A 17,500-nucleotide genomic window follows, 5' to 3' on the forward strand; every position below is an offset into this window, starting at 1 on the left:
ACTTCCGACCTACACACGGCAGCACCACATGCCAACAAACTGAGAATATCGACTGTACAGTTTTTTGTAATCTTGCTTTTAAAAATAAATACACTATTTGTTCAATTCTTTGTTCATTACTTGGCATCAATAAGGTGAATTTTTATTCTTAATAAAATATTCTTGTTTCGCTGTCTCTATTTCGATTGAGAACTACTTCTTAGCTGATCGGAGCATCAACAATGATCTTTATAGAAAACAAACCATCCTTTAAGGGAATTGTACGTAGAAGACCTTCAACTGACTCGTAATTCACGCTCACTCTGGTGTTTTTCATAGGAGGGGCAATTGCACCTCCTATGGACCGACTGCTGCGTCCCATGCGGGTATCCAATGTATATGATTTTGAAAGAAAGTATTCTTACCAGACATATTTTATAAAATGCCTTGCATTTTTAAATGATGATAAAATGGTTAAAATTGTTGGACGGTGTAAGGTTTCCTTCGAACTTTTAAATCAACCCCAACTTTTGCTTTAACGTTCTTTTACGCTTTTTCGGGCACTTTTTACGCACGTTTGGTGACAAGTTCGATTTATCATTGTGCGACTTTTACTGTCTGGGCGGATCCAATTCGACTTCCTATTGCAGGATCGGTGACAGACGAGGCTAAAGATAACGGCGAGTCTGTTGTGTTGCCCCAATGCATACCTGGATACCTTTGAGGCAGGAAACCATGTCTCTCCGAGGCCGGTCATTTGGTAAACGAGTGTAGTCCAGCTGTCAGAAATGGAAGAGTCTCTGGAGTCACTTGTCACTACACTTGAATCATACAGAGGGAGAGATAAAGTTGTGAGTATTTACCTTTCACCTCATACAGCACTGTTTGGACTGTTGGACTGTTGGAAGTATGTTAGCAGTATCCAGCGATATGCACTTACTATACGGTAGGATTACACAAATATATGGCATATATATGCTATGGTTATGAAGCTCTATGACATAACCGTTTCTGTTGCGCTGATTCAGATCAGGACCATCTGCTATGGGTCCCAGCTGGTTGGCGGGGTCTTGTCCCAGAAGACGCCACCCGGGAGACCCTCCTCCTCGGACCTCGGCAACCGTCTGCTGCTGTTCTCCGCTCAACTCAGTCACTGCAGGACCGTGTTACGGCTCTTCGATGATCTGTCCATGCTGGCTTACTCCCGCAGCTATGGCCTCGGACCGGAGGTGAGTTTCAGAAAGCCCTGCCTTCAGTCGTGCAGTGATTCGATCTCTTCTGTCACTTCTTCTGTGTTTAATATAACTATGTTCCTTTATCTTGTCCTCTGCATGGGTTCTTCTTCAGGTGAAAGCAGGTCAGTAGTGTAGAGAGCCCCATTCTCTACAGTAGGCCAACTTGAGCAAGATACCTTAACCTTAACCTTACATGCTCATCAATTGTTGACCTATATCTTCAGAGGTTTGGACGAAAAAGTCTGCTGAATGAAAAACTCAACAGTAAAAAGCACTTCTCTCTTTCAATAAACGGAGGTGTGTGTGTGTGTGTGTGTGTGTGTGTGTGTGTGTGTGTGTGTGTGTGTGTGTGTGTGTGTGTGTGTGTGTGTGTGTGTGTGTGTGTGTGTGTGTGTGTGTGTGTGTGTGTGTGTGTGTGGCTAGGGTTGTAGTATACAAACTAAGAAATGTGTGAAGTCGATCACTGCTTTGGAAAAAGCGGCCACCAAATCTATATTTCTATAATCAAGATTTCTATAATAATATGGTACGTATCTACTTCGCTTCAAACGACGAAGAGAGTCAAATCAAACCACTGAAATGTAACCTCTGGCGGGCTTCGTGCCCTGTGCCCTCCCAGGGGTCCGACGGCGGGCTGCGCTGGATCTCGGTGCTGAACAACGTGGCGGACCAGCTGTTCTACCCCTGTGAGCACGTGGCCTGGGCGGCCGACGCCAAGCTGATCCCCGCCCGCTCGGAACGCTGGTGGCTACTGAGCACCGCGCTGTGGGGGGCCTCTCTGGTGCTGGGGACCCTCCGGTGAGACGGGCGGGGGGCCCCTGTGTGTGTGTGTGTGTGTGTGTGTGTGTGTGTGTGTGTGTGTGTGTGTGTGTGTGTGTGTGTGTGTGTGTGTGTGTGTGTGTGTGTGTGTGTGTGTGTGTGTGTGTGTGTGTGTGTGTGAAAGAGAAACTAGATATCGCTGTCGGTACAGTAATGCCGCTTTTCCACCGCACATGTAGCTCGACTCGACACGACTCGACACGACACGACTCGACACGGTAGCAACACGGGTGCTTTTCCACCGCAAATAGTACCTCCTGGACGTGGGCGGGGTCGGCTGCGCGAAAGGGCCGTGACGTATTTGTGTACGCGACGCAAACAACACATACGCAACCCACACATGGACAGAACCCACATAACAACAATGGAGGACATCGATCACATTACTATTATTAGCCGGCATGTTGAAGAAGTTGGAGAAGTGGAACATGTTGGCTGCGGCGCTGCTATGGATGTTACCAGCATGGTTGCCATGTCGCTCTCGTGACTTCGTCACACTCTCTGGCCAATCAGTCGCCGGCCGTCTGCCGACGTCACCTTTTAGCATCGGCTCAGCTCGCTTGGTACCTAGAGCGAGTAGGTACTAGAAAAAGCAGCCACTTCAGGTACCAGATACCATGGTACCGCGGTGGAAACGCAAAAAATGCGAGCTGAGTCGAGTCGTGTCGAGTCGTGTCGAGCTGGTACCATGCAGTGGAAAAGCGGCATAAGTGAACGTACCATTCCTATGTGTGTAGTATAAAAGTGTGTTTTTGTGTGTGTGTGTGTGTGTGTAGTGTGGGCTATAACCCTAAACACAACATAAGTCGCAATTGGGGGTTTACATTGAGTGTTGACTTGCATCGCTCATTTGCATCTTGTTTTTCACAGCGCAAAGGCGTCCAAAACAGTTATTTCGCCGTCCCTTCCAGTGAAACTTCTTCAATGTTTTCTCTTCCAGGTCGATCAGACTTATTGTGCTGCTGAAGAGGAGGCTGAGGAAGTGTGAGAGAGCTGGAGAGGGCAGCAGGTACCACAGACGTTCTCTGTTCATTCATCAACTCCCAGTCGGGTGTTGTGCTGGGTTCGATCCTCGGTGACCGTTGGCATCCTTGAGCTACACGCCATTACATCTACCTTCTCCTTAATGACATCTGAAGCCGCTTTGGATGAGGGCTTCATGATTAAAACAGCAAAGGGTTGATTTGGTTAGAGCAGCCGAATGCCTGTGGCAGAGTTTTTTGTTGTTATGAGGCCTACAGTATAGGACGGTATATAGACTCTGGTGTCTTCACATTTAGTATTTATCCAACGTTTTTTTGGTCAATGTCTTTCTTCAACTACAAACAAACAACTCCAAGTATAAACCAAACAGGTTTGTTTTAACACAGTTTAACATAGTCACACAAAGTCCAATGTGATGTGTTGAATGTAATTGAGCAGCCCCCTTTTTATCCAGAGCGAAAGAGAAGGATGCATGTGGTCAATGGTAGGGGAGGGGTCAGGTAGCCTGCTTAGGGTAGGGGTCAAGGGTAGGGGTCAAGGGGAGGAGTCAGGTATCCTGCCCAGAGATGCCTACAGGTAGACTCTGGACATTGGGGTTTGAACCCAGACCCTTCGGTCTGGGAGTCGACCCCCCCCTAACTACTTGGTTATCCCGTACTAAAACAGTTTTGTGTTCACAGTGAAACCTCCAGTCGATCTCAGCTCCGGAGGCAGATGCGAGGGGAGATGCTCACTATTCTCAGCAGCATGGCTGATCTCAGCAACGCCATTCATTGGATGCCTCCTGGGTTTCTGTGGGCGGGGACATTTCCTGATTGGTTGGTGGGGTTGATGGGAACCATCGCGTCTCTGATTGGCTTGATTCAGATGAACGCTAGCAGCACTGACCAATGAGGGAGTTCTCCTGGTTTGTTCTGATGAAATATTTAGATGGATGATTTGCAACTGATCTTTATCTTGTTGTGGGTGAAAGAGAGACCCTAATTCTGCTCTTGAACGGAAATTGTTTTATTATGATAAATTGTTCATAATATGAGTTGATATTTATCTGCACATGCAACGCTGAATTGAATGATGCATGACGAGGATATTGACATTTCAATAATGTGAATTTTTATGACATTTTTATGTAATTCAGGGTTGTAAATACCGAATCCGTTTTCTTGAATGTATCCTTCAGTAATCTTATTTAAGTGCCAACTCAGTCCATAAACTTTGCTAATATTCCTATAGATTATTTTTTGATGATTTTGTAAAGATGCATTTAACACATACTACAGTAAGTTGAAGCGATTCAGAAAAAGCTTGTAACATACGGCCATATCAAACCGAGAATTATGGAGGTAATTTTTGATTGATGCTAACTCATAATAAAAGTCAAAATGAACAAAAATTTACTTGGATCACTTTTTTCGACAATCGATTGAGCTTGACGCTGATGGTCTTGTCGCGCATGCGCAGTGTGTCGACGTGGTCGGTGGCTGCAGCAGCTGGATCCGTCTGGATGGAGAGGATATAGCGTGTTTTTTCAGACACTTGAGCCGCCCTGGAGTTATGTGGGGTGACTAAAGTTGACTGAAGGTCTACCCTTGGCTGTTGAGAAACATACGCGCTAGTTTTACACCAAACCACGTCGCCTTGGCGGTCTCAATGGGAGTTAAGTCGTATATATATAAATACAAAGTCAGGCCAACCAACACATAGCGACACAGCTAACCGGTGAGTGATCTAAGTATTTTCTGCCCACTATTTTTTTTCTTAACCTATGATATTCAAGTCTGATGTGTTCAAAAAACCCACTGCCTTGCATTCAGGGAAGACATTGCATTCAGCACATTCATTCAGTGACGAGCTAATTTGAGCTAAGTAAGGCTAATATATTTCTAGATCACTGACTTCCAACATGTAATCCGGAACTCATTATAATGCACCGTGTGTATTATGATTGTCTAACGTTTTTAATTCGTTTTTAGGGTTGTGTTAGACTGATAACTTCTAAAAGTAGTCAATTATAACAGCTGACAGTGATACACAGACCCTATCCCACAGCGTGATGCCTTTATCACTTAACATCTGCACCTTGAGCTCTGCTATCTATACCATCTGCTATCCGAGTCATGTGCACTGTGACAAGACTTGACAACAAAGTGTTGTGGCAAGGCTCACACTCTTTTAATAAATTTTTTCCCAAATCCGTGCAGTCCCTAATGCTATAACATACATATTAAACCTACGTTCTGTGTTTTCATAACAGTATCACCCGAAGTTACCCACGTACTCCCACGCCATTAATGCCTACGACAGGCCTGTTAGCGAGATGGAATCCGACCTCAGCAGCCCTGCTGGTCCGCCAGTGTGCCTAGCCCCGGGCGGACTCTCTGATACACTGTGTCCCAGCGTCGAGTGTGTCAGCCAGACCCCCGCTGCGTCGGCGGACCCCCTGGACTCTTTTAGCCTGATTGAGCCCCCCCCTCTGGACTGGAGGTCCGACAGCTCCAGCGACGCCGGCGCCGTGGAGGACCTCGACGAGGCACCCATCCCCTCGTCTCTGGGGGCGCAGGGCCTTGAGACAGAGGTGGGGGCGGTGGGGGTGGAGTTGGGCCCGCTGGTTCAATTGGCTCCAGCGTCCGCTTTGAGGGAGCCGACCGCTGCTAAACCGCCCGTGGGTGCGTGGAAGGAAGGGATGGTGGAGGCGCTGGGCGTGTGGGGGGGTGAGGGGGGCGAGCAGGGGGTTAAAGTGGAGGTGGGGCAGCTGGTTCAACTGGCCACGCCGTCAGATCTGAGTGAGCCACCCGCGGCCACACCGCCGCCGGGCGCGCAGCAGGTGGAGAAGAAGACGGACGAGCTGGGTGTGTGGGGAGGTGAGGAGGAGGCGGAGGTTAATGGGAGACCCGCTGCAGAGGAGGTCATCGAGGAGGAAGGCCTTAAGGAGGTAGGGGATAAGGAAGAGGATGTGGCCCGCCCGGTAGCGGACAGGACCCAGAGCGATGAGGACCACACCCACATCCACGCCCTCCTCAATCGGCTCCAGCGAATGGGCGAGGAGGAGCCCGCCACCTCCACCTCTGACCTGGACCCCTACGCCCACCACCAGCCCCCCGCCGATACAAGGCCTCAGGGGCCTTCGGGAGCCGCCGTGGGGCCCCCCACCACGGAGACCACGGGGCTCCTGTTCTCCGAGAGCCACCAGAGGGACCTGCTGGGTCTGCTGGAGTGTACCGAGATCGCAGCCGCACCTCCGCCCCCCCAGCACCAACACCACCACCACCACCACCACCACTGCAGCAGCAGCGATTCGTCCCCCAGAGGGGACGTGGACGCGGTGGTGTCGGTGTCCTACAGCCAGGACGAGGCCCAGGAGTTCTGGCGCCACTACAGGAACGACTGGCGCCTTCCGCGCAAGGAGAGCTCCTACGCGTCCTCGCTGCCCGACGACCAGCCCTCGGAGCCAGTGTGGAGGAAGAGGGAGCCGGAGGTGGAGGAGGAGGAGGAGGGGGGCGATGAGGAGGTGAGGAGGGGCGGGGATGTTGGGTTGTTTCGCTCTCTGCCGGTCGCCGTGACCGCACTGCCAGGCAGTAGAGCCGTCTTTGTTGTGTAAACGTTTTTAATGTTTCGTGGTTTTATTGTTTTTGATTTTATTTTGATTTTATTTTTATTATTGAACTCTTCCTTGCGTATTCTCTTTTTTTCTCTCCTTTTAATTCCCCTTAGAACGCTATGATTTAACTGTTTTAAATACATTTGCAGAGTTACAACCCTAATTAGTTAATACTACCTAAGACCTAAATACCCAACTAATTATTTGTGTTAAGCCTTTTTAAAAGCTTGCTTTTGATATCGCCATTAGGGTCAGTTGTAAGCGTCTTAACTCCGTATTCATCTGAAATGCAGATATAATTTTTTTGGTTATTACCAAGTTATTATTTAGTCTTCCGTTGCGTTTTTCTCTGTTCCTCTGTCCCACTTATTATTTATTTGTGTTGCTGTTTTCTTTTCCGTTGATTTAAAGAGTGAGGATTACCGCCCTGCTTATAAAGATGGTAAGAAAACATCAGAAATACCTGAATACTGTTTTAATATAAATGTTTTACTTTGTTGAATCCGGTCATCGTGGTTTGATTGACACTGTGTTTGTGCGTTTTCCTTCTTCTCCTGTCGTCGTTGTTGTTGTTGTTATTTAAAGTGCCCGGCCCATGTGACCCGGAGGACCTGATTGACGGGATCATCTTCGGGGCCAAGTACCTGGGCTCCACCCAGATCCGCTCGGACAAGAACCTGTCCACCAACGCCCGCATGACCCAGGCCCAGGAGGCCGTGGACCGCATCAAGGTCAGCATGCACACACACACACACACACACACACACACACACCCACAGACACACACACGCACACGCACGCACACGCACGCACACACTGGGTGGGATGGGAACCCCGTTCAGCTGACGAGGCTGGCCGCGGTGATCTCTGACTGGTCGGGGTGTCCGACTGCCAGCTGAAGGGGACAAGGTTTTAAACTCGGATGTCTGCCAGTGGAGACATCGTAGGGCAAGAGGCCCTGACCCCTACCTTGTCCTTAATGACCTGTCTCTGTACTCACTGTCCAACCCCTACCTGCCACTTGAGGACAGGGATTCAAAACGTCCCTGCTGCTCGTCAGTGAAATTTAAAAAAAAATAAAAACGGTTGTAAAAGTGTCTTCCCTTCCTTATCCTTTAGAAGTGACACAGCCACAGTTGAATACATGCTGTAGTGTAATATTCAGCACGTTGAACAAGGTCTACTGTCGGAGCTCCTGTGAGAAGGAATGACGGCTGTGGTCGTCTCTTCCTATAGGCCCCTGAGGGAGAGTCTCAGCCAATGGTAGAGGTCGATCTCTTCATCTCCACCCAGAGGATCAAAGTGCTCAACGCTGACACACAGGTACGTCCTGCTCAAATGTATTTACATTTAATATATATTTTATGGGACTTTAAGCTGGTGAGTGGGAGGCGGGGCAGTAAGACATGGCAAGCTGAAAAGGTGCATGACGACACACATAGACAACAACACATGATCCTTGTTAATCATAGATACTATGTATACATGTGTCTGTACGCATGAATGGTGTCTTCTATCCCATTTGGGTACCATGGTAAAGTTAAACAAACGTCTCCTCCGTGGTTGAACCCCTCCCTGCGTCGTCGTCCCCAGGAGGCGATGATGGACCACTCGCTCCAGATGATCTCCTACATCGCGGACATCAACAACATCGTGGTGCTCATGGCTCGCAGAAAGCCCCCCAGTCCTAAGGCCTCCGCCGACGACGGGACGCCATCCTCCCCTTCCTCCTCCTCTTCGTCCTCCTCCTCTTCCTCCGGGCCCGTGAAGAAATGCTCGATGGTCTGCCACGTCTTCTCCTCTGAGGACGTGAGTGGCCTCCCCTGAACCTTTGGTGGCCGTTGTTGTAGACGCGGATCCTCCGATGTCTTGCTTGGGTGGGATTTGGGGGTCCGGCGGTTCAATTTCAGTCCAAACAAAACATGTAGAAACTTGACGTCTTCTTTCTGCATTTTCACTTTCAGTAGTTTATAGTTTCTACATAGAGTTTCTACACAAGTACACAATTTCAACACTTTTGCTACTTTTGCTTCCTTCTCAGAAAACGAAAAAAATGATGAAATCATAGCGCTGAGTTTATCCATTATCTCGACAGAGTAAGCAACCTCTGTGGTGTGAGCGTTAGAACGGGGGGTTTAAACTGTGCTGCCGGAGTACCCATCACGGTCGCTGCGTTTGGCTTGAAAGTCGTCTGCCGCAGCACATGCTGAGAGCTGCTTTTGAGAGGAAAGTGAAGGCTGCCATCTTGGTTATCCGCTCCCAGCAGAGCTCAAAAGGCAAAGCAAACGCTTCTTTTGGAAACTAATTAGCCCAGAGAAATGCGGGGGGGGGGGGGTTGGTCCCTTGATGATCACTGCCCCTGTTTCAGGACAGCTCCATGTGGACGGTCTTTGTACTCAAAATAGGCTTCAGTGGAAGTTCACAAACAACACATCTCACATCTGGAGATGTATGAGAGGCATGTAGCACTGGGGAACGAAATAAGGGGACGTTTCTCAAGAGTATTTGTTTATATTAATCGATATTAAGAAGAATAAAATAAGGAGACATTTCTCAAAGTATTTTTTTATGTGAATCGATATTAAAGATAAATTCTGAAACATTATTCCCCTCGGCAACTTTTAGGAGAACTAGGAGATTTTCTTCCACAACATCCATAGTGTGTCCTAGTGTGGTCCTCACGATGAGCCTCCCACCCCCCCAGGCAAAGACCATCGCCCAGGCCATCGGGCAGGCCTTCGGCGTGGCCTACCAGCAGTTCCTCCAGGCCAACGGCATCGAGGCCAGCCAGATGAAGCCCGGGGACTACAGCGACTTCCTGGGAGCCCAGGAGCTCTACAACGGAGACCTGGCCCACTTCTCCGACTCCCAGAACATCAGAGACGTGAGCTGGGATTTGCTTTGGTTTGAAGTTATGGCTGGATGCTTGATCTGCTGGCTGCCAATGTGTTGGTCTTAGTTTTTAAAGAGAATACTTATACTCATGTCATACCAATATAAGTATTATATTAGAAGTTTTAAGATTTAATTTATTAAATTACATATATTTGTTACTTTTTTGCAAAGAAATAGAGATTGTCTAAGAGCTGCCCACTCCCACACAACTCAATACACCAAACGGTTAATTGATTATGTGAAAGAATTTGTGTGAAAACAACTATTTTAAAACGAGTAAATTCACTCCAACAACATTTACCAATAAGTCATTGTGAACATTTGTTGGAACAATTCAAAGCTCTGAATATTAGTAAGATAATTCTGGGTCAAAATAAGAATAATAAAGAATAAAAACACTGAAAAACCCTTGAGGATCCCCCTCAACACGTCTGTCTGTCTGTCTGTCTGTCTGTCTGTCTGTCCGTCCGTCCGTCCGTCCGTCCGTCTGTCCGTCCCCCCCCCCCCCCCCCCCCCGTCCCCCAGGTGCTGATCTCCAAGGGCCCGGGGGAGATCCTGGGCCTGGCCATGGTGGAGTCGGGCTGGGGCTCCATCCTGCCCACGGTGGTGGTGGCCAACCTGCTGCACGGGGGCCCCGCCGAGCGCAGCGGGGCCCTGAGCATCGGGGACCGCATCATGTCGGTCAACGGCACCAGCCTGGTGGGCCTGCCCATCGCCTCCTGCCAGAACGTCATCCGGGTGAGACTGGGAACACTGGGACTGCTGTGGCGCTTAGCGTTATGCTAGTATGGGGGCCACTAGGGCCACTGTCGTACATTTACATTTACATTTAGTTGTCACTTTGGACAAAAGCGACTACTAAACGGTTCACACACCGACGGTGGAGTCCACCAAACATTTTCAGAGAATAGTTTATAGTTCCTAAATATAGTGGGGTGGTAAGTACAACATTTCAACACTTTTGCCACTTTCACTTTCTTTTTCAGAAAACCCCAAAAAGACAAGTATTAGCGTAGCGCTGAGCTAATCTAATGTCTTGACAGAGTATTGGAGCCTAGCAAGCCTCTGGTGCGAGCGTTGGAGCGGAGGTTGAAACGGGGCTGCTGGTGTATCTGTCTGTAGCTGTGTTTGTCTTGACCGTCGTCTGCCACCACATTCTGCTAGTCGGGGGTTCAGCAGGCATACTGTGGTACATTTACAATTCGGGCATTTAACCGAGGCTTCTATCCAGAGCGACTGACAACGGTGAAGCGAACCATGCCAGGCGACAGCCAGCTCGTCGGAAGCAGTTAATTAGGGTACTTGTTTACAGGTTTCTCACGCTGATTGAGTTTTTCGTTCGCCGACGATGACGCACTCACAGATCCCCGCTTCAAGGGACGTGAGGGATCTGAACTAACACGAAGCTCAAGAAAGGGAACCCAGATCTTAGTTTGTCTCCCGTCCGACGTGGATTTTAATCCAAATCCTGTTTTGTTAGACTAGCACTCTGCGTAACGTATTTCCAACAAAAACAACCACAAGGTTGAGGGTTTAAACCCCGGGGTCGTGCGACCCGTCCCGGGACATCGTTATGGTGATTCAGAGGAACCAGGAGTTCAGGCTGGAGGCGTTCTGCTAAATGTGTTAAACACTGAGGATTTAGAATTGAGACCTGGTGTCTCACTCCCAAGCGAAACTTCCCAAGCCTGTCTTGGGAAAACAGACGTGGGTGTTTCTGTCTCTATTTGTGTGATGGATTTGAGTATGTAAATACGTTGCTCTCCTTCCTCTCCTTGTTCTAATCACATTAGTCACAGGAATGTGGACTGCTTTTTGATTGGTCATTCGAAGGCTGATTGTTCCGTTGACATAACCTCAAGAAAGAAGCAGAACTGAAAAGTGGAAGTTGTAAAAGTGGAAGATGTGTTTTGCTTGGCTTGCTAATCGGACCAGCATTCACATGACTGTTATTTTGCAAAAGGCCACTAGAGGACACTGTGGGCCACGGTTTTTCAAAGCTCAGAGGTGACTTATACAACACAACTTCGAAATAAGGTTGATACCACAAAGGAAACGCATGATCGATGAAGCATGGTCTTTATGTAAGTTGGAGACGCGGTAGTTTGACCTTGTAGCAGGCAATGGGAACACATACTACCAAATAAAAAAATTAAAAATAATACTTTTCCCATTGTTAATCTCTATCTGTATTGCAGGACTTAAAAAACCAAACCATCGTGAAGCTGAGCATCGTCCACTGTCCCCCGGTCACCATGGCGATCATCAAGAGGCCGGACCCCAAGTACCAGCTGGGCTTCAGCGTAGAGGACGGAATCGTGAGTAAATATAAATCGCTTCACTTCGACACATCTAAGCCTGAAATTCTTCATATTGTCATCTTTTTCTCCGCATTTTGAAACGCTGTTTTGTGGCTATGTGTGGGAAGTGTGCGTTAATAAATGTTCAGCAACTCCATCTGGACACATGTGTTTCAAAACTTTATTATCAGCACCGTCTTTACTCTAATTGGTTTAACTTTCTTTTTTTTTCATCAATCAATCGACTGTTGGCGTAACTCTAATCATTTAAACAGCGACACGAGATAAACGGTTCTTTCCGCTCCTGAGCTTACATAAATGTGTATGATATACATCATTGCCTTTTTAAATAGCTTTTGTTGTTTGTGTATGTGTTGCTGTCTGTATTTGTATGTGTTCTAATGGACCATGAGTCGTTCAAAATAAAGTTAATAATATACATTTTATCTTATATATATATATAATATTTTGTTGTTGTTATTGAGCAGAGGCTTGGATCCGAAGTGGCTTCAGACACAGACGCTCTGTCCTGGTCCCCTCACCCCAGCACGCCTCTCCCCTCTCCCCCAGATCTGCAGCCTGATGCGGGGCGGCATCGCGGAGCGGGGGGGGATCCGCGTGGGCCACCGCATCATCGAGATCAACGGCCAGAGCGTGGTGGCCACGCCCCACGAGAAGATCATCAGCATCCTGACCAACGCCGTCGGAGAGGTGGGGGTGGGGGGGTCGGCCACTGAACCGGATAAACGTGGCTCTAGATAAGGCGACTCGTCCGCTAGCTCTATGTACTGCTTCTGTCTTTAGTTTGTGCTCTGCACTAGGATAGGATACGCTTAGAGACCGTGTGTCTGTACGTAGCCTGAGCCGGGCTCAGGAGGTAGAGCGGGTCGGCTGGTAACCGGGAGGTTGCTAGTTCGAGTGTTGTGGTGTCCCCTGTGAGCGAGACACTTAAAGGTCCCATGACATGCCACCAGGCGTGAGTGTGATTAGCCATTATAAGCCGTTTTTGTAAAATCTGGCTCTTATGACATCATCAAGTGGGCGTGTCCATCTAGATGTGTGCTGGACACCTGGTGGCCTGTCGTGGGGCCTTTAGCCCCACCTGCTCCTGACCAGCTGGCTGTCACCTCGCATGGTTGTGTGAATGTGTGCATGAATGAGTGAATGTTAGGCAATATTGTAAAGCACTTTGAGTGGCCATGGTTAGAAAAGCGCTGTATAAATGCAGTACATTTACCATTGTCTATAAAAACTGAAAATCTGATAATCAACCCTTGAACCTTTCTGCTGGGAGTCAAACGTGTTTAGTTTTGCGCATAAACAGCATTTTAAACCAGCGCTTCTATCGTTAATATCTTCCTTTATTTTCTACATTGTTTTGGCAGATTCACCTGAAGACCATGCCAGCCTCGACGTACCGTCTGTTAACCGGACAGGAACAACCTCTGTTCCTCTGAGAACCAATCGGAGAACAGCCTTGGATTCTTTAAGAACCAATCACAAAGCTCTTCCTGGTCGGACTGGTGAAAGGCCTGGTACAACATTGGATTTACGTTATTTTTCGCCAACCTCAGCCCAATTATGCATTTCTTTGTTGTATCATATCAAGGTTATTGTCATTTCGATGAACGTGAACGACTCGTCGAGCTATATATATTTTTTAGCGTTGTACAGAAAGTTGGAATATTGTGATAACAGATTTAAAAAAAACGGGCCTCAAGATAGTACTTAATCTATATTTATCAAGATATTTAATGAAGAAAAACGGGAAGTACATGCTATGCAGAATAATCCAGGATTATTTTTACACTGCACTTAACAGCGGTATATTGGACGAGGATTTTAACGGATGAGGGAGTGGAAGGGTCTTCCGGTGTGCGTTTGTTACCAATGTGCCTGAGCCGGGCGAACGGGCGTGTTTGCGACGCTAGAGGGCGCATGTTTCATAATCATGATCTTCCTATAGTCTCGCTTTGGTCTGCAGTGGAAGCTGTTGCCTGTTCAGCCCGGTGTCTTAAATACTGGCATTGCTTGGTTTTCCATCATGTTTTTCATTATGACTTCTAGATTTCTACATTTCTACATTGTGCATGTCTTTGTTTCCTGTTTTTACAACTTGTGTGCAGAATTGACGGCATCCGATGCCTTATTTGATAGAGGGAAAGTTATATTTTAAGAATTACTATTTTGGATGGTTATTAAAATGATCATTAAGCTTTTCTACATGTCACGACTTTTTATTTCTAACATAACGTAACGGATAACTTTAAATGTTATCAATCAGTCGTCATAATGAGAACGCATGGGTTTTATGTATTACCTAAATGCCTATGCTGCTAGTCCTAGTATAAAGTCTCTGTGCTGCTATAGTCCTAGTCTGTCTGTGCTGCTGTAGCCCTACTATTAGTCTTTCTGTGCTGTTATAGCCCTAGTACTATGTAGTCTGTCAGTGCTGTAAACAAATGCCCATTTCCCGGTTCTATACCACTGCGCTGTCAACAGCTGTCCAATCGGATGCGTCACGTTCCAAAACACAGACGAAGCGTACATCTACACGGGCCAATCAGATGCCATACCGGCTTCTATAACCCCGCCCTTCTTTTTACTCGCAGCCAATCACGTCGGCAGTAGTTGTGTGGATTACATGTACGGGTCAGACGCTACTGAAATAATTGAGTGAGCCTCAATGACAGACTGCGGAATCATAGCCGGGACAACAAACTCAAATTAAAACGGTACACATCTGGGATCGATACTCAAGGTAGGGTGTGTTCCCCTTTGAACGGGTTAACGTGGTTCATCCAGGTGGTTTCGTTTAGAGTTACACTGTAATGTCCGCGGAGGAAATAACACCAGTCGTTGCGACGCTCTGTTTTTCAGAGATACGCGAGTTTACTCCGACTGGTTCATTCATGATCAGGATGCACATCACACTGCATACACTGTATCTACCTGCGTCTTGTGACATGCAACTATCTTATTTGTTAATTTTGCATCCTGTAATGCAGGCGTGTGTGTGTACAGTATGGACATGGTTCAGTCCTGCATCATGTTTTTAATTGAGAGGGCATTGAGTGTCATTTTTCTTTTGGGGGAAGAGATGGACTACAGTACTGTGAGCTAATGGAAATAGATGTGTTCAGTTGTAACAAACAACATCTCTACCACGGCACATTATCAGACTACCTCATAATATTGTGCAGACCACATCCTCTGTTTTTCCTGCGACGCAGGCCTGTTATTTGCATGTGCAAACAGAAAGAAATAGGATAAACAAATCCTGGTTGTATTCATTCATTTTTTAAGTGGAGATAACCGATTTATGAAACATGCGTCATTTACCGGTTAAATAATCAGCATTCTGCAGATTATAACAGGGACTGTGAGATCAACATGTCGATGAACTCTCAGTAATCATTTGTAAAATAGAAAACCCCTCACAGGCTGTGCTCAAGACACAAACCAGCAAAAGTTAACGATGATGTCTGAGAGTCGCGAAGTTAAACCAATTAGAGTAAAGGCGGATGAAGGGGATGAGGGCAGAGTGGCCTGGAAGGGTCAGACACGACGGGTTCACGGTAACTCTGACCAGGCTGCCACACCGATTGTCTCTTTGAGTCTCATCTCTAAATGCATTCAACACTCTCTTTCTAACGTGTGTTTTGGTCTGAAATGCTATGGTCTCTAATAATAGTAATAACAAGTTTATATGATGGATGATGATGATCAACATCATCTTCGTCCTCGTCATAATCATTGTCGTCGGCGTCTTCTTCGATGTTTTCTCTCTTTCTCCCAGAATATTACAATTTGTGTTATTAAGAAAACTTCCAATAGAATACATATGATACATTTTTACAGTGTACATTAATGATGTTTTTGGCTTATTCCTAATCGTTTGTATTGTAATATTGTGTGTGTGTGTGTGTGTGTGTGTGTGTGTGTGTGTGTGTGTGTGTGTGTGTGTGTGTGTGTGTTCCAGCGGACCATGGCAGCGTAGCTTTTGAGGTCTTTTTAAAGATGGGGGTCACCAGACAGGTGTTGCTCCTGCTCTGGAAGAACGTCACCTACCGCAGGAGAAACAAGGTGCACAGCGCAGAACCAATTAACCAATCAACAGATGACTCCCCCAAACACACACACATCTCTGTTGAATACTGGGAATGGGTTAACCTAGCAATTGTACGTGCTTGGCCCTTGGTTCTATCAACATCCTTACACTACCGACAGCGATATATCGTTGTTTCTCTTTCTTCTGACAAATGTACTTACTGTAAGTCGCTTTGGATAAAAGTTTCTGCTAAATGCCCTGAGTGTAAATCTAAAACACAGTCAAACCCACACCGGGCCATCCAAGTGCGTGGTGACTGAGTCTCTTGCTCAAGGACACCTATAGTCACCCCGTTCCATTCCCGGGGAATCAAACCTGTGTAGCGCCCGTTCGTAACGAGCTCTTCCTCTCTCCGTTTCAGATCCAGCTGATCATCGAGCTAGTCTGGCCGCTCTTCCTCTTCCTCATCCTCATCGCCGTTCGCCACTCCCACCCGCCCTACAAGCAGAGCCAATGTAGGTGTACCACAGCCGTCCGAGCAGAACCGGTCGCCTCTTGTTCTGAAGGCACCCCACTCGGTTCCTCGTTGACGCGCTTTTGGAACCGTCCCAACTTCCAATGCTGGTTGCATTGTTGTGATCGATCTTGGAAGTATTTTGGATGAATGCCTCTAATGCCTCATGACTGAATGTTCACTCACTCATCTCACTCATCTTCAAACGCTTGTCAGGGGTCGGGTCGCGGGGGGCAGCAGTCCAGCAGGGGTACCCAGACTTCTCTTTCCCGGGGGCACATTGACCAGCTCATAACGGAATGTTATGGCGTATAAATGTAAAGTACCCGATATCTGACCCCGTGTTGTGACGATATAGGGCCAGTGTAGCGTAGTGGTGGGAGGGTACGGCTACCAGCTGAAAGGTGGTCGGTTCAAACCCCAGCCTACCTGTTCGTGTTCTTGTGCAAGATAACCCCCGATCTGCTCCTTAAATACATAGTAACGCAGTAATAACAATACATTTTGTTTATAACGCACTTTACATGAACTTAATGACCTCAAAGTGCTACAATGCAACATTAAAAGAAATACAACATAAAAGACTAACAGGAGACCCGTAGAGAGCGACAATATTCTATCCCATAATAAACACTTGCAAATTCACGGTCGACGAGTTGCGAAGTCTTGATATCAATATTAGATTTATGATGGCGTCAGCTCGATCGATATCCATTGTTTGGGGAGGCGCTGATCGTTTGTTGTTGCTTTCCCCACTACCTTTATCTCTGCTTACCAGTAGGAATCCAACATCCTGCCCATAGCGGTCTCGCTCCACCACTTCTCGTGCAAAGCACGCTCAGTTCACACCTGCTTTGGTCTGAACTTTCAACTGGCAGACACTGCTAGTGGTTTGAGAGACAGGAATTGTTTTGACTACTCGGTGGTGTCACTTCCTCTGGGACAGGATGTGGTTGGGGGGTTTTGCGTTGAACATAAAAAAACTCAAAATCATGTATTCATAAAACTACTGGGAATTCCTGAAAGAATTGCTACCACAAATAAAACCTTAATGAATCGTATAAATTCTCACTGATCGCCTCCCGCCCTCATATTTGTTTTTTCTCTTATCATGACACTTCTTAT

At 47.1% G+C, this 17,500-nt stretch overlaps 4 protein-coding genes across 5 annotated transcripts in view; all 4 read left to right on the plus strand.

Annotated features, from left to right (window-relative positions):
• Window positions 1–105, plus strand: part of si:ch73-40i7.2 (FYN-binding protein 1) — a 7,589-nt gene extending 7,484 nt beyond the window's left edge. Inside the window, exon 15 of the mRNA XM_060067725.1 lies at window positions 1–105. This exon is cut by the window's left edge and continues 241 nt beyond it. The gene's annotated coding sequence lies outside the window, so the exon portion shown is untranslated.
• Window positions 106–590: 485 nt separating this feature from the next.
• Window positions 591–4,410, plus strand: pex11g (peroxisomal biogenesis factor 11 gamma). Its single transcript, XM_060067734.1, has 5 exons — window positions 591–830; window positions 1,008–1,208; window positions 1,834–2,012; window positions 2,974–3,042; window positions 3,698–4,410. Exons 1-5 carry the CDS (start codon window positions 768–770, stop codon window positions 3,909–3,911), a joined length of 726 nt encoding a protein of 241 aa, XP_059923717.1. The 5' UTR covers window positions 591–767; the 3' UTR covers window positions 3,912–4,410.
• A 79-nt stretch (window positions 4,411–4,489) lies between these two features.
• On the plus strand, window positions 4,490–14,028 carry si:ch73-40i7.5 (amyloid-beta A4 precursor protein-binding family A member 3). Of its 2 annotated transcripts, none has more exons than XM_060067706.1 (11): window positions 4,490–4,736; window positions 5,272–6,525; window positions 7,027–7,057; window positions 7,201–7,346; window positions 7,852–7,938; window positions 8,209–8,424; window positions 9,320–9,499; window positions 10,036–10,248; window positions 11,709–11,828; window positions 12,299–12,521; window positions 13,196–14,028. In XM_060067706.1, the coding sequence occupies exons 2-11, from the start codon at window positions 5,335–5,337 to the stop codon at window positions 13,540–13,542; spliced, it is 2,754 nt and encodes a 917-aa protein (XP_059923689.1). In that variant the 5' UTR covers window positions 4,490–4,736; window positions 5,272–5,334; the 3' UTR covers window positions 13,543–14,028. The 2 variants fall into 2 exon arrangements, with proteins under 2 accessions (XP_059923689.1, XP_059923690.1); XM_060067707.1 differs by having other exon boundaries at window positions 12,381–12,521.
• Window positions 14,029–14,404: 376 nt separating this feature from the next.
• Window positions 14,405–17,500, plus strand: part of LOC132469514 (phospholipid-transporting ATPase ABCA1-like) — a 14,739-nt gene continuing 11,643 nt past the window's right edge. Inside the window, exons 1-3 of the mRNA XM_060067506.1 lie at window positions 14,405–14,571; window positions 15,793–15,896; window positions 16,283–16,376. Coding sequence (XP_059923489.1) covers window positions 15,831–15,896; window positions 16,283–16,376 — 160 coding nt within the window. The 5' untranslated portion in view covers window positions 14,405–14,571; window positions 15,793–15,830. The remainder of the gene's footprint in view (window positions 14,572–15,792; window positions 15,897–16,282; window positions 16,377–17,500) is intronic.

This window comes from Gadus macrocephalus, chromosome 12 (genome assembly GCF_031168955.1).
Source record: "Gadus macrocephalus chromosome 12, ASM3116895v1".
NCBI classification, from domain to species: Eukaryota; Metazoa; Chordata; class Actinopteri; order Gadiformes; family Gadidae; genus Gadus; species Gadus macrocephalus.

Coding starts and splice junctions, on each gene's coding strand:
- si:ch73-40i7.5 (XM_060067706.1), top strand. CDS start 5,335: ATGGAATCCGACCTCAGCAGCCCTGCTGGTCCGCCAGTGTGCCTAGCC. Junction 7,058..7,200: donor CCGCCCTGCTTATAAAGATG/GTAAGAAAACAT, acceptor TGTTATTTAAAG/TGCCCGGCCCATGTGACCCG. Junction 12,522..13,195: donor TGACCAACGCCGTCGGAGAG/GTGGGGGTGGGG, acceptor TTGTTTTGGCAG/ATTCACCTGAAGACCATGCC.
- pex11g (XM_060067734.1), top strand. CDS start 768: ATGGAAGAGTCTCTGGAGTCACTTGTCACTACACTTGAATCATACAGA. Junction 831..1,007: donor ACAGAGGGAGAGATAAAGTT/GTGAGTATTTAC, acceptor GCGCTGATTCAG/ATCAGGACCATCTGCTATGG. Junction 3,043..3,697: donor AGAGCTGGAGAGGGCAGCAG/GTACCACAGACG, acceptor TTGTGTTCACAG/TGAAACCTCCAGTCGATCTC.